At 39.3% G+C, this 14,746-nt stretch overlaps 1 protein-coding gene across 1 annotated transcript; it reads right to left on the bottom strand.

Moving 5' to 3' along the window:
- Positions 1-860: 860 nt before the first annotated feature.
- Positions 861-4,461, bottom strand: cited4b (Cbp/p300-interacting transactivator, with Glu/Asp-rich carboxy-terminal domain, 4b). Its single transcript, XM_007249643.4, has 2 exons — positions 4,267-4,461; positions 861-3,377 (listed from the first exon to the last, which is right to left on the bottom strand). The coding sequence occupies exon 2, from the start codon at positions 3,362-3,364 to the stop codon at positions 2,588-2,590; it is 777 nt and encodes a 258-aa protein (XP_007249705.3). The 5' UTR covers positions 3,365-3,377; positions 4,267-4,461; the 3' UTR covers positions 861-2,587.
- Between the last annotated feature and the right edge of the window lie 10,285 nt (positions 4,462-14,746).

Raw genomic sequence — 14,746 nt, 5'->3', positions numbered from 1 at the left:
ACCGGTTGCTGACTGCGATCTTTCTCAGCTGCTTGTTGTCGCGAGCAGAAGTTTTTCGGACGCCGGAACAGTTGGTGCGCTTGCTGCAGTTTTTCTTGAGAGCTTTGCAGACGGAAGACTGGCTGATGCCGAGCTGCTCAGCAATTTTAGTTTGGGTCAAGCCTTGTTGGCGAAGGGCTTGAATTTGAGCCACTATTCCGGTTGAGAGGTCGCGCTGCTTACCCATGATTGATTTTACAACTTAGAAATTCTACTCAACCCTGACTTTATACTGCACAGTGAACACTCTTCACAGAAAACAAAAATTCGAGCATTTATTCTAATTCAATGAAACGGTTTCTCCATTATTCTAATTCAATAAAACAACAGTGTCACAGTTAAATGGCCTAAATGGGCCTTTTGGAAAGCTCAGCTGAGCAAATTGTTTTCCAGGTAACGAGTTCTGTGATTAGTCTAACGAGTAGGACAGGTGCGGTGAACACCTGATTTGCTTTCTGCACAAAAAATGCATTCAAAGAATTTCATGATTGCACTATTTCAAATTATTCTAATTCGTTGACCAGCACCTGTAGTTAACCCATTCCAACCCTGCCGAGCTCAGCTAAGGTGTCTGTGTCACAGCTCCAACCCAGAGTCTGGCTGAAGCCACCTGCTGCCCTTGGTAGCTAAATTTCCATAGAGTGGGACTAACATAAAAAGGTGTGAGACTTCTTTCTCTGCTCAAGCACCTTCACTCTACTGAATTGTGACCAAAAAAACGTAGTTGGCAGCTATTTTAACATATTAAAGTTTTTCCAGTAATGGATATGACCTGATACTCTGCAAAGTTACAAGTAATAAACCAACGCATAATTCAAACGTTTGCTCCATAAATAAAATAGTTTATTATTGCTTAAAATAAATACATTTTCTTCAAACAGAAGCAAGAGAAAAAGAAAGATGAGGAAACAGATGTGTCCACCCTGCCATCTGGGTAGCCAAGAGAAGGTCAACTCAGCTTTCAAAAGCCATCCAAGCAGAAACTACAATTGTCAAGACAGGAAAAGGAAAAGTATACACTGGTAAAATGACTGTATATGTACATGTGCAGTATGACAGGACTACAGCTCGGTCTTCCAGCTCAGCGTAAAAAGGCTGACCCAGCTAACCGGCAGGTCCTGAAAAGAGTAAACAGAAGGAGCTCTCAAACAGAAGTTTTCAGAGGCACCAGCTCTAGCTTTAGTTTGCTCACATAGTCTCCTTTTAGAACCAAGGGCTTGGTATTCATCTGAGTTACTTCCTGTCCTGCTGATCCCTCTGCCTATCCTCCCCCTCTCCTTCTTGAAGAAAGAGGAAATGACAATGAAGCGTTAACAGCTTGCCTTTGCAACCCCCTTTAAAAGCCCAAGTAGGCCTGTGTCCATAAATGGAGCCAAAGCTTTCTGTTCCCAGGCTAAAAAACCTGCAGGCTTGAGGTCTCTTGTATTGTCAAGGTAAGCAGAGATTAACCTGGCCTGTCTCCACTAACCCCACCCCCACCCAAGAAAATACATCGTCCCTCACAGCCCATTTGTTTAACACTAGAAAAAAGGCATTACATCTGTAGCAATCTGTTTGGGTATGAAGGTGCAGACAGTTACCAAAGAAATCAACCACCTTTGATTAAGCCCAGCGTACCATATTAAAAACCAGTGGGCAAGGCAAGCCCTCCAGGTTTAAGCTTTTTAATCAAGACTAGCAAAGAAGAGGATCATTGCCACACTGTGTCTCAATAGAGCTGATATAAGAATGATACGATTGTTATACAAGATCTCTACCCAAAGTGATGCAAGATGGAAACACGTGACCCATTTTTTGAGCAGCATTCATTGTTGGTCCAGTAAATTCAGAGATGAAAAGGGGTAAATTAGGCCACAGTTAAAACCCGGCCATCTTTATTAAAGAAAAGAGGTCTGTCACACATTTAACCCTCCTTGACAACTAGAAACAAATAATAAATAAAAGCTGTGATTTAAGGCAGTTCTACAGCTTAAGCAGAACAGCTGTGATGGCATATCCCACAGTAGTTACTGAAAGATATCTAAATGAGTTTGCTTGGTTTATGTAGATCAGCACAACATACAGAACTGGGAAGCTGACAAGTCCAGTACACATGGACATTTCCCTCCCCCAAGTTAAGACCAAACCATTAGACAGTTACAAATATCAGAAATCTTTTCCCCCTATCGCAACTGCAACATGGAACTTCAAAAAGGTTTTTTTTTTTTACATTGTTCATGTGATCTACATTGGTATCTGAGGAAACAGACATAAGTTATAAGTGAATGTAAAAACTGCTTGAAGGCCTGTGAGCACTTCACATTGCACCAAGCTCAAAAGTCCTGCAATGTCATTACATTCATGTCTGGAGGGGTCAGGAGCATTGTTTGGTACTCCCTCCTCACACAGATATACAACAACCACCCTGGCTGGAGCCCCACCACTCTTTGTCTGCAGTGGACCAGAGAAACATCTGGCTGTTCTTCTCTGCTCTCCAAGACCAAGAACAGGGTTTTTTTTCACCTGGTTGCCGAATGTCCACCCTTTTGAGTGTCTCACTGTCCACATCTCAGCAACTGACTGTGCTGGGCTGCTGTTTGCTGACAAAGTCTGGTATAAAATCAAACTCATTCTGTCCCAGAAACAGTTCGGGGAGCTCCTGCACCCTGTCCAGTCCTAACTCCATGACCAAAGACGTGAGAACCTCCTCATCAATCAGGTCTGTGTCCATGCCATTGAGCGCAAGCGCAGGACCAGCCATGTGCTGCATGTTGGCCAGTTGAGCATGGCCCATGCGGAACTGCGCTCCATTCCCCATGTGATTTCCGTTCATGACCCCGAGCGGGTGCCCGTGGTATTGGGTGTTGAGTTTCTGGAGGTGCATGCTGGCCATTAGCTGTTGAGAAGTTAGACCTCCAGCCATGTACTGCTGTGCCTGCTGCTGACCTGGATGCTGATGCTGTCCCTGTTGCTGCTGCTGTTGTTGTTGTTGTTGCTGCTGTTGTTGATGCTGCTGCTGCTGCTGTTGTTGGTGGTGCATGTGATGATGCTGGTGCTGGTGCTGCTGACCCTGGTTATTGTACATCATATTGGCTGATGCTTGCATCTGATGGTGACCCATGGGTGCTCCATTCATCTGACCGTTCATTGGGCCCATCATGTTGGGCCGCTGCCTCATGTTGGCCTCCATGGCTCCCTGGGGCCCATAGTGCATCATCTGTCCATTGGGCATAGCTCTTAAGCCAGGCTGGGGTCCATGTTGCTGGCTGTTCATGCCCATCCGGTACCCGTGAAGGCCGCCATTGGCCTGGCCGTGGCTCATGGGCATCATCATGTGCTCTGCCATGGCTTGTCCGAGCCTTCAAAAAAGGGGGAGATATTGTTAGATCCTTAAGCAGCACGTTCAGAATTTGATTTAGTTTTACTTCTACCTTATCTGCAGCCGATAACACAAAAGCCTTTAATGAGTGTCCAAAAGCACTTAAAAGATCCTGAATGTTTAAGCAAGACAACAAACAGCAGAAGTACTGAAATCCTAGATTTAGTAGATGATCAGATGATCACTGGCATTTGCAGAAAATATAAGGCACAAAATAACAAATAATGCTAAATTGTTGGCAGGTGCTATGCTTCAGTGTTAACTATTGAAGACTTTGGACAGGCACATAGATACCGCTCGGTTGCTTAACAGTCAGGGCTGCGGTTAAACAAACACAGTCCTCTGAGACGCCTGCTTGTGGCAACACAAAGATCTGCAAGGTTCCTCCTCAATAAGCACTGACTTTTGCCACAGAAGGATAGTCAAGGTGGTTCTCTTTCGTTCTTTTTTCTATTCTCTTTATTAAACTGGCATTTCATGTTTACCAATCAGGGTATGTGTAGAATTACTGCAAATTCAGACCTTTCTTAGCTGACCTGATTTAAAAGTACATGCCTAAAATAAAAACACCCAGTCTCACTCAGACTCAGCAGAGTCCCTCTGCTTCTCTAGCGTGCTGTGTTCACACATATGCTACAGCAACAAAGAGAACAACAGAGCGAGCCCATTTAAACCGAGGTTTCGCCACAAAACCGTCTCTATTCCTCCTCTAATCTGACTGAGCGAGGTAACATTGTGTTAGTTAGTAATGCTGGCCTGTAACGGTAAGAAAGTAGCAGCAGTGAGAAGAGCAAGAGGAGGAGGCGGAGGAACAATGGAGCCAGCAGCTCCGAGCTTCACAACGCTTCACGAGCACAATTCATCCTTACCCTGAGTCCTGCGGCTCTCCAAACTCCACAACTCGCCCCTGTCAAGACACAAGCCGGTCTACTTCAGCAGGGCGACGAGCCTCGGAGAGATTACAGATTATATTCCAGAGGGTTGAGCCTGCTGCATGCTGAATCCGCGCGCTGTAGGTGATCGTGTGCGTTAGTGAGTGTGTATGCAGCGGATCAGTGTGGAGCGTTTTATACACAAGAGAGATCAGGGAAAAGGGGCGGAGCCGGGACTCAGCAGCCTGCAATACGATTGGCCCTGACTAGTGTTTGTGTGCACAGAGAGCCAATGGGGGCCAAGGAGCAGTGGATTATTTCTCACTGCAGGGAGTTTATGCTCTTTTCTGTAGTTTTATAACTACATAACACTTTATTACATTAAGATAGACACATAACTTAAAAAAAGCTGAAGTAAATATATATATATATTTAGAATGCTAAAACAGATAGATAAATCTTTAGTATCTGATTATAATACTTTTCATGATTTTGATATTTTTGATATGATATTGATATGATTGAGGCTTTAAATATTTAGTGGAGAAATGGTGTAAAAGAACCATGTAAACTACCCTTCAATTTTTTTCCCCCTTTATTTTGGCCATTTAAGCTCTTCGAGTCCAGTCAGTCACTAGAAATGGCATAAATAATACAGTGTACACATTTTTGTAGTAAACTGACAGTGCTTTTAAGGAAAACAAATGAACTAAAGATGGAACAAAAAAAAATAATATTGTAAAAAAATATATAGTATTGTAAAAATAAAACCGTGAAAAAAACATATATTGTTTTTTTTAAAACAGTGGTTGATTTATAGCAATTTGACCAATTAATTGGTTAACAGCTTACAGCTGTTAAGTAGCAATGGAAATAAACTAAACTTTAGAAATGGATTGATTTTTTTTTTTTTTACCAATTTACATAGCCTTTGTCTGTTAAAAAAAACAGTGCTGGAAAAGATCATGTTACTGCACTCTCTACTTCAGCATTTACACAACACATAACACATCCACACTTTAACCATAATAACTTAAAAAAGAAACAGAAACACAGAAAACTATGTTACTATTAAAAATATAGGTATTTTCTGTAGAGAAATTACAGACAAATCCTGAGAACAGTGAATAGTTTCCTACACCTTCAAGAGACTCTTGGAAACTGGAGAAAACTGGTACAGAAAGAATCAGGTCTGGCTGACCCACATGGCAACACTTTCAGCTCAACTTAACACTGGAGCTAAATCTCAGTTTCAGTCTCAGATGTCTGACAGGTGAAGTGCAGTAATAAATTTATTGATACTTTTTTTACATGATAGGTGTTTCACATGCTTATTTGAGAAATGCCTTGATAGGAACACAATGGTTCACTCAAGAACCATGTCTACCTATAGTCTGTCTATACAATACCCACTTTTCTTTTCTGAGATAAATATATAGATATTTGTGAAAGTGATATGTGATTGTGCATTTAAAGGTCTAAAAGATCTTCACTTAAAATAAAGTTTCTCTACCAACATAAAGGTTCTATGCACTCGTACATGGTTGTTGCTGAAACCAAAAATAGTTCATCAAGTTGTTAATCTATAACAAAAGGCCTAAAGTACAATTTGAAGCACTTTGGTTTTTAAGGCTGTACAGACAAAACACCAAGCTTCAATTAATCAATTTTAATTAAAGAACTTCAGATAAGTGTTTTCAATTACAGTTCATACACACAACTCACACACTTTAGTATTCCACAGGAAAAAACACACTAACATCACAGAACACAGTATGAGTGTGTGCTGTGTCAGGCTAGATTGTATCAGGCAGATCATTCTTATTTTCTTCTGACATTTGATCCAGAATTTTAGTCTGCATAATTATAACAGTCCAATACTGATACTTATTAATGCTGCTGTGCCCACAGCTTTTTTTCATCTTTTAGAAAGTTGTAAAAAGACGAACTACAGTGAAAGTGCATAATGGTGGTTAATTAACAAAGAACCAGCCTGCCCACATTGCTTAGTTAGGGGATTTTACTTGAGTGACAGACTATATTTGTGTACAATATTTGTGTCTCTATACTTATTAATAAATATGTTTATGTCCTGTTGGTTTTCATTTAGCAAGTATGCCTGTGTGTGTATTTGTGAGTTTGAGAGAGTAGCAAGGGAGAAATTTGGCAGCTCAGTGGAAGTCCATGTGACCCAGGGCTGTGTTGTGCAGTGTGTATATGTGTGTGTGATGTGGGGAAGGGATGAGGGGGAGTGGGGAGGGAAGGGGGTGGAGTGCTGGTGCTATTCTGGGCCACCGGCTGCAGTGGTAGGACTAACTGTGTAGGCAGCGGCTGCACGTGCAATTTAGCAGCAACTCTAAAAACCAGTGCTCCAACCAACACAAAACAAAGAAATGAACCCAACAGCCTTCATTTGGACGATACTGAGATGACTGTATACATTTATTTTGTCCAGTGCACTTAAGCATGTTTGGTATATACTGTAAACCAGTGAGAATGGCCTCCATTAGAGAGGTATTTAGCAAGTTGTTCAGCCTGTCTGTTTGGGACCACAAGGAATCAACATCCTCTGTGTAGGCTTGATGGCTCGGTGTTTACTGAAAGCTCAACGCTGGTTAAAGGAGTGCCGCCCACCTCCAAAGTGCATTATGTCTCAGCCAAATTAGCATCTGCATTCTGCAGGCTTGTGCCCTAATTTGCATGACAGTGTGTTGGGCCCTTGGTGAAAAGCATGCCATGGATCAGGTCTGCTGCTGTTGAGTCATGTTCGAACATAGTCAGCATTTGCTTTTTCGTAATCTCATCCTGCGGAAGGTTTTCAAACAGAAGTTACGGCTTTATTATCAAACAGATCAAGCTAACCCCTAGAGTTTATACAAACCATGCTGAGGCAAGCTATAGCATGATAACCTCTGTGATCCAGGAAATGTGGTGGTATGGTTCCACAACAGTCATATACAAAATGTTATATATGCAATATATTTCTGCTTTCCCACAAAAAAATTAAAAAATCTAAATTTTTGCAGTTTTATATTTTTTGACTTTTTTTTTTACATTTGAAGCTGACAGTTGGTGTTTACATTGTATAATGTTTTCATAATGAATGTACCAATAGAAATGCTTCAGAATGACTTATAATCTTTTTCATATGATTTCTATAGAAAATAAAAAATTGCTCTTTTTTTTATCTTGTAACATTTATAGAGCATTTTGGAGATACATGATTTTTTGTAATAGTAACAAGATACATATACAGTTTTTTGCCACTTTTTGTAGTGAGATTGCTTTGGAAATATTCTAAAAAGCTGGAACAGCTAGCTAATATTTTTTGAAACCTAACATAGATAGACTTATATAACACAGTACAACCAAGTAGTAAAGATTCAAGGCACAATAACCACTAATTCTATTTTAAAACTGATACTGATACTAATACTGATATCAACATTTTGAGTATCAGCTAATACCAATACTTAAGATACTGATGACTTTTTTATGTCCTTTTAATGTGATTCTTTTTTACTGTGGCATTTCACTGGACATATTATGCTTACTTCTAAGAGCATGGGCCTGGTCCATGGGAAATTAAACAATAGGCATTCTTTATTTACCTCATATGTTAGTCCCTCACAGGGCTACAGGCAAATATGAAGAAGACCAGCCCCAGTGTCTATTCATATAAATAATTTCAACATTTGATTGCCTAATCAAACAGACAAATCTACCACACCCTGCCTCCTCCGGTCAGAGCACCTATGTTTGCACTGTATCTGTCTGCTCTGCCGCAGGCTCTTCTTTAACCCTTTCTTTATGTGCAGTTGGGCAGAGCAGCGCTTGCTCTTTTCCAGGGCGCTCTCCTCCTCCCCCACACCTGATTAACAAAGATACCAGAGGGTGGAGGAGGGGCCGGCCAACTGCCACCAGGAGCTGCTCCACATAGCAGCCAGGGATGGTCTCTCTCTCTCTCTCTCTCTCTCTCTCTCTCTCTCTTTCTTTCTCTCTCTCTCTCTATGGCTTGGACATTTTTCTGTGTTGCTTGGTGACATGTTTAACCTTATGCTCACTTTTAATTAGTGCACAAAGCTTATACCACTGGAAACCTTACTGGATTTAGCGCAAATATTTCTGCTCAGTTTTGACAGTGGTACAAAACATCATGTAAGAGGCATTTTTCAGTGACCTTCTCCACTTCTAAGGTCATAGGCCTAAAATAGTCTAAACAAGTCTAAAATAAGTCTTGTGTATAGAACAGGATTGTGCATTGGGAACACGTGAGGCCTTTTATTGTCCTGCATCTTCAGTACAAATTATTTTCCAAACCATCTCTATTACCCACTCATACAGCAAATGAAAGTGCAACGTTGTCACTCTCTCACTGATTGTTTTGATCCATCAGAGGATCACTTCTCTTCTACCATCCCCCACTTATTGAGCCCATTACCCAGGGTTTGTCCACTCCACCTACCCCGTTTATTTACCTCCTCCATGACCTCTCGCCCGTTTGCCAGCTCTCTGTTGTCTCCTGCTCTGGTGTGTTATTGTGAAGCTGGATGGCTCAGCAGGAGAGGACTGGAATGCAGTCGGCCTCTGCGCCCGTGTTTATGGTAGAGCTAGGAGTAATGGCCTGTATTTGTGTTCCTTTCTGTGTTTGGAATGCAGGCATGCCTTTGGCATGCACTCTACCCAGCTGGCCTTTAGCAAACAGGAGGAGCATGGAAAGAAAGGAGATTCAGCAGGGTCATATTGGTTTAAGGTGGTTAGGTCCGTGAGCTAGCTTCAACCTGGCTTGTTTGTGTTTAAACTGCTAAAACACATAACACATATGATTGTTGTTATATGCTGTCCATTTACGGCTTTCGCGTAAATTGGTCTGGTATTAGCATATGTATGGTTTCATTTAACCCAGTAAAGGCCTATGGTATGTGGGCACAGACTCTAGTTTCTGGAGTTCACTTGCTTTTGGTATATATAAATGTATACTTTATAGAAAATTCTGCGTGTTGTGTTTTAAAACCAATAACTAAAAGGTTTTAAACTATTCTATTAGTTTATTTAGAATACTCGTGATTTTATTAACGGGATAAATGGGGAATCGCAGCGGTTTAATAATGGCTACTCAGGCAATCCCATTTGACCCAGTTTCTCTGAAATTGTTCTCTATGGAAATTGTTTAAGGAGCAAGGCACTTCTGGCAAGGCCTGGAAACCACCTTGGTAACTCCACCCCTCCCTCCTCCTCTCCACAACTCTTCTCTTTCTGTTAACTGCAAACATTCACTGGTGTAAATGAGTTCATGCTGCTGCCTACTCCCCCAACACTGCCATTCCCTGAAAATGCCCATTTGTTTTAAACAGTAATCCGCCAAATCTGATGGGCTTTCTCACCTTTTATAGACTCATCTTTTATCTTTTATGCATAAACAAAACATATAATTATGTTTTCATTTAGTTTAATGTCATCGTGTCACATTTCCTTTCAGTTAACAGCTGTGCTGAATTCGAGTTAATTACTTGAATTTCTTGCTCCTCTTAATGTGTTTAAGAGCATTTTGAGAGTAAAGTAGTGAAGAGGTAGAGTTAGTATACAGTGAATAGCCCTATTTGAGTAATGTTCTAATCCATATTATGGCAAGAACTGCGCAACTATTAAAAAAAAAATACTTTAAGAAATGAAAGTCAGCCAATCCAAAGGATCGAAAGTTTCCTCAATTGCAGTCACGAAGACCAGCAAACGTTATGATAAAACAGGAAAGGAAGAACAAGAGTCACCTCTTTTGCACAGTATAAGCCTTAGAAATCAAAAGTTAACAGCACCCCAGATAAGAGCCTCCTAAATGCGATTTATTTATTTATAATGTAAAATATAAAACCATGATAAGCTCTGTCCATATACATATATATATATATATATATATATATATATATATATATATATATATATATATATATATATATATATATATATGTTTCCCAGACAGGGATTAAGTCTAGACTTAGACTACAAAGCATTTTGAATTAAGATAAAACTATAGTCTTGCCCATAAAAGACCCTTGGTAAATGTCAGAGAAACAATATTCCAAAAATAATATCTCAACTTAGTTAAAGCACCTAATCTTTCCTAATTTTAAGATTGTTGTAAGAGAATTATTGGAAGTCTTTAAGTGGTTTCCCAATTTTGAGCTTTCTTATCTAGTGCTTTCTTATCCACTGGCAGAGCATTTTGTTTGAAACAAGTCAAATTATCTGTCAAAAAATACGATTTTATTTAATAAAATGACCAAAAACAATAAAAAATGTTAAAACAAAATACATAATACAAAAATATAATACATATTAAATAAGTTACTAAGTAATTTTTTTTGTTGTGTGATGGTACAAAAACGCACCCAAGATACAGTACTGTGACTGTAAATCATACACTGTGTATTAAACAAAAGTAGCATCACAATTGGGGGAACAGACTGTTCTCGTACTTGACTGAAACAGCAAAACACCTGCTGAGTCTCAGCAAGGTTTCACATAGAGGCGAAACTTCACACAGATGCAAACATCATCCTTTACTCTTCTTTTTCCAGTGATAATGCTCATAGAATATCTTTATCCCCACTAAATCATAAAGTTAATTCAAGAAATAATATATTGTAACTTACATGACTTGCACACAAGCTACCACACAGCAGTGGACTACAATACAGCAGAGTATAGAACAGGACTAAACAGAGCTAAATACAGTACATAGCAGTGTACAGAACAATATATAAAGAACAAAAAAAACTACAAATACCCAACACTATGTAAACAGCACAACAAAAACATGATATGAGTGAAAAGAGTTTACTGAAGGCAGTTGTAACTATACAGACAGTTTGGGTAGAAATGTCTCATAGTGGCAGTTAAATAGTGTAAGAATTACAGTGCAGGTGTAAACATGACAGCAACGAAAGGAAATGTTGACATTGAAGAGCGTTACCACCAGACTCTGCTAGTTAGAGAATAGAGAATACAAGTTTCTACACAAACCACACTGTGACCACGGTTTTTCCTGTGTCATTCTCCACAGAAGGGAAACTCTAATTTGGCATGTTACACGAATCTGTTCTAGGTTATAAGCTGATGCTAGCCTTTTACTATCTCTTTACTTATTCATCTGCACAACAGAAAAGAAAGCAAGGCCAAACCTGGGATAGTGAGTGATGACAAGGCTAAAAGCTAAAAGCTTCTTAAATTTGCTTACAGCACATTAGAGGACACAGTGAGAACACAGAAATGCAGTCCTGTGTTATAAAATCTGTGCTACCATTGCAAATTGTCCTACCATAGTGCAGTGCTATATATAGTTCTACCATGACAATTTGTTCTACCCACAATTACAGAGTAGCAGTACTTCAACAAAATAAAAAACAGGCCGGATGTTTTTAATAGACTACATTACATTATAAGCTAAAATGTATGTATAAATATAAGATTGTACTGGCTTTCATAAGATGTATCTGAAGAAATTCAATACTTAAGTCATAACCAAAAACACAATGAAATGTAAGAACAGTTACGTTGGAGTATGCTAACTATTCAAAACATAGTAATAGCAAAATAATTGCAAGTAGGATAAAATGATGTCTGTGGTGATAACACAAGAACACTTTAGTATGAGTAATCTGAGCACAAACAGTGGCCCTCAGTAGGACTGTTTGATGTTTATTCGGAAATAAATTAACAAAATTGTACATTTAAAAATGCCATCTGAGCATTTTTCGCCCAAACCATAGTCATATACTTACTGTTAATAAGGCAAATAAACAACAAAACAAACAAAAAAAAAACTGATGCATGCATTTTTTAGTACTGTACAACAATTTCTTTATTTTCTTTCAGTCAATATACAAAAAAACATAGTTTACTGGCACAGTAAACTGAGTAAGAGCAAATATATGAGATGCAATTCATTTTGTGGTGTTTACTGATACAGTGTGATGGGGTGGGGCATAATTCATGTCCCATAATTTGTTTTTCTTTCACGGTTGGTCATTTTCTGCGTTGCAAGATACAATCACAAGAGTCAAATTTAGATTTAATGTCTCAGAATTACTTAAGTCATTGAGCCTGTTAGTTCACACACAGTGGCTGTATACTGCATGTCAGAGTGAATATTCAGTCTATGCAGTCCAGTCATTAGTCTGAAAATCCAGCTGGCGGAGATAAACACTTTCTCTCGTTAGTCCAATATGTTGTTTACCCTGTGTTCAGCTGTAAATCTATGCTGCACATGTCACAGTATCAAATAAACAGACATGGACACGTCTCTGCAGCACAAGCTTTATGTTTCAACACCTGCTCCTCCTGTTTTTGTTCCGTCAAAACCAAGTGTTTCATCTGCAGCATGTGCACCAATTTTGCATGATCTTTACCCTCTTACAGTGCAGATGACAGGCACAGCTGTGTAGTTCGTGTGAATCAGGTCGCTCATGTAAAGCCGTGTGTTTTTGTTCCTCAGGATTTTGGCCTGTAGGACTCGGCCCGTGTTTACAATGAGGGGCAGATTAAACAGGAAGGCTGCGTGGTGCCCGTGACCCTCGGTGTAAGCCAATCCCATATTCACGCACGCTCTGTCAGGGTCAGCATATTGCTAACACTTACGTGAGGCGTGGTGTGAAAAATGAGTCTAAGGAGTGTTATGGAATATCTGCTCTGGGTGTGAAGTCATAAGAAGCGTGAACGTGAATTGCACCTTGGCACTGATTTATAGCAAGCAATATGGAATAAGCCTGGACCCAGATAATACAATTTCACATGTCTATAGCCTGACAGAATGGAAATGATCTGAAACGGGCCTAGCAGGTGCAGCAAAGGCATGTTTCGGTTTGTGCTGATTGTTTTCCCCAAATGAAGGTCACACAGAAAGCACCCAATTCCATGTTATCTGTCAAAAGCACACCATAAACTTTACCGTGTAATACTGTAACTCTCTGCTCAGTCATGTACATTCAGACGGGTTTTCTTGTTGTCACAGCAGCGAAACAAAACCAAGTCTGACCTACACGCTACTCTTTTTTGTCAGGGTGGGGGTTGGTGTTATTGTTCAGGCAAATGAGAGTTTCTATAAATAAACCGAAGGCTTCCTCTTAGTGAAGAGAAGGCCCAGTGACAGTGGAGGCTGCTGGATGTTTCAGTCAGGGCCGGGTGGGGGCTGAGTGGGAGGAGAAGAGTTTTTCGTACTTCGTGTGGGGATTTCTCTATGGCCACTGCTGTTCGGCTCCAGAGAGCTCTACAGAGTCACCTCTGTAATGTTTTTGTTTTACTTTTCCTTTCCTGCTTAACTGGGGAGGAAATCTTTCAGTGTCATCACAAGATTCCCATGTCCTAAATGCCGTAAATACCACTACTGACGATGATGAATTGAAAGTTAATTGGAAAGTTCTTTTCTGGCATTAATGATTAGAACAAGGGATTTCACAAAAAATAGTTGGTGTAAAACTTGGCTTTTCCCAAATGTAGTCAATCATGGAAGACAAGCTGGTGTCAGAAGTTGGAATTATTAGTTTTTACACAAATGTACTAAAGCTCCAGTATTCTCATTAGCGAAAAACACAAATGCATTACACTCATCACACTGCCATACTCTGAACCTGACTTTTTGTGTGATCACTGGCATGTTATTATGTGCTATTATTTATTAAAAGATAAACAATAAACAGCAAAGATATGACCAAAATACAGAGTTAAAGATGATTAATGCTACTGTATTTAATTATGACCATAAGCACAAATCATACAAAAAGTACACTTGATGCACTTATAAACTATGCTTTTTTAGTTTTAGGCAAGCATGAGTTCATTTAAATATACGACATGCACAGACTTTCACAGGAGCTCTAGAAGGTGGTTATACAAGGTTTTATTAAAACTGGAGTATGTTAAATGCATATTTGATTCAGACACATACTGTAAATAATGTAATACACTTTAAGCAAACATGTTTTTTTTAATCATAACAATAGCGTAACAAAATACCCTTAAAAATACCTTGAACCAAGCAACTTTTTAATAAGGCGAAAAAAAGGCCTCAGCAAAAAACCCTTGAGGACCCTAAATCATAAGATCAAAATGAGATCTTCAACTCACTGTAATAATAATGGAATAAATGTTTGATCCTTCCTCATAGAAAAATCTTCAGAATGTTTTGCACTAGTCTGAAGAACCTCTTTACCAGGCACAGAAATATTCAATTGAGTTGTCTTTACTATATAAAACTACTCTCTTTACCAAATAACTCTTAAATAACCATTTTTTTCGTATGAGAACTATAATGAGAATTAATCCAAGTAAATTACACAGTGCTATTTTAAGCGTTTAGATATCATCAAAAAATAGAATAAGAGGGACAGGGGTTTGAGTTCACCCTGTGGCTGTTTTTGTCCATTAGTTACTTAAAATAGGCTCATAGCTTCAGTAAACTAACTAAAATAAAGACTCCAAACAA

Source organism: Astyanax mexicanus, chromosome 6 (genome assembly GCF_023375975.1).
Source record: "Astyanax mexicanus isolate ESR-SI-001 chromosome 6, AstMex3_surface, whole genome shotgun sequence".
NCBI classification, from domain to species: domain Eukaryota; kingdom Metazoa; phylum Chordata; class Actinopteri; order Characiformes; family Acestrorhamphidae; genus Astyanax; species Astyanax mexicanus.
Note: the sequence above shows the minus strand (reverse complement) of the source record. Positions and strands in the feature narration are given on the sequence as shown.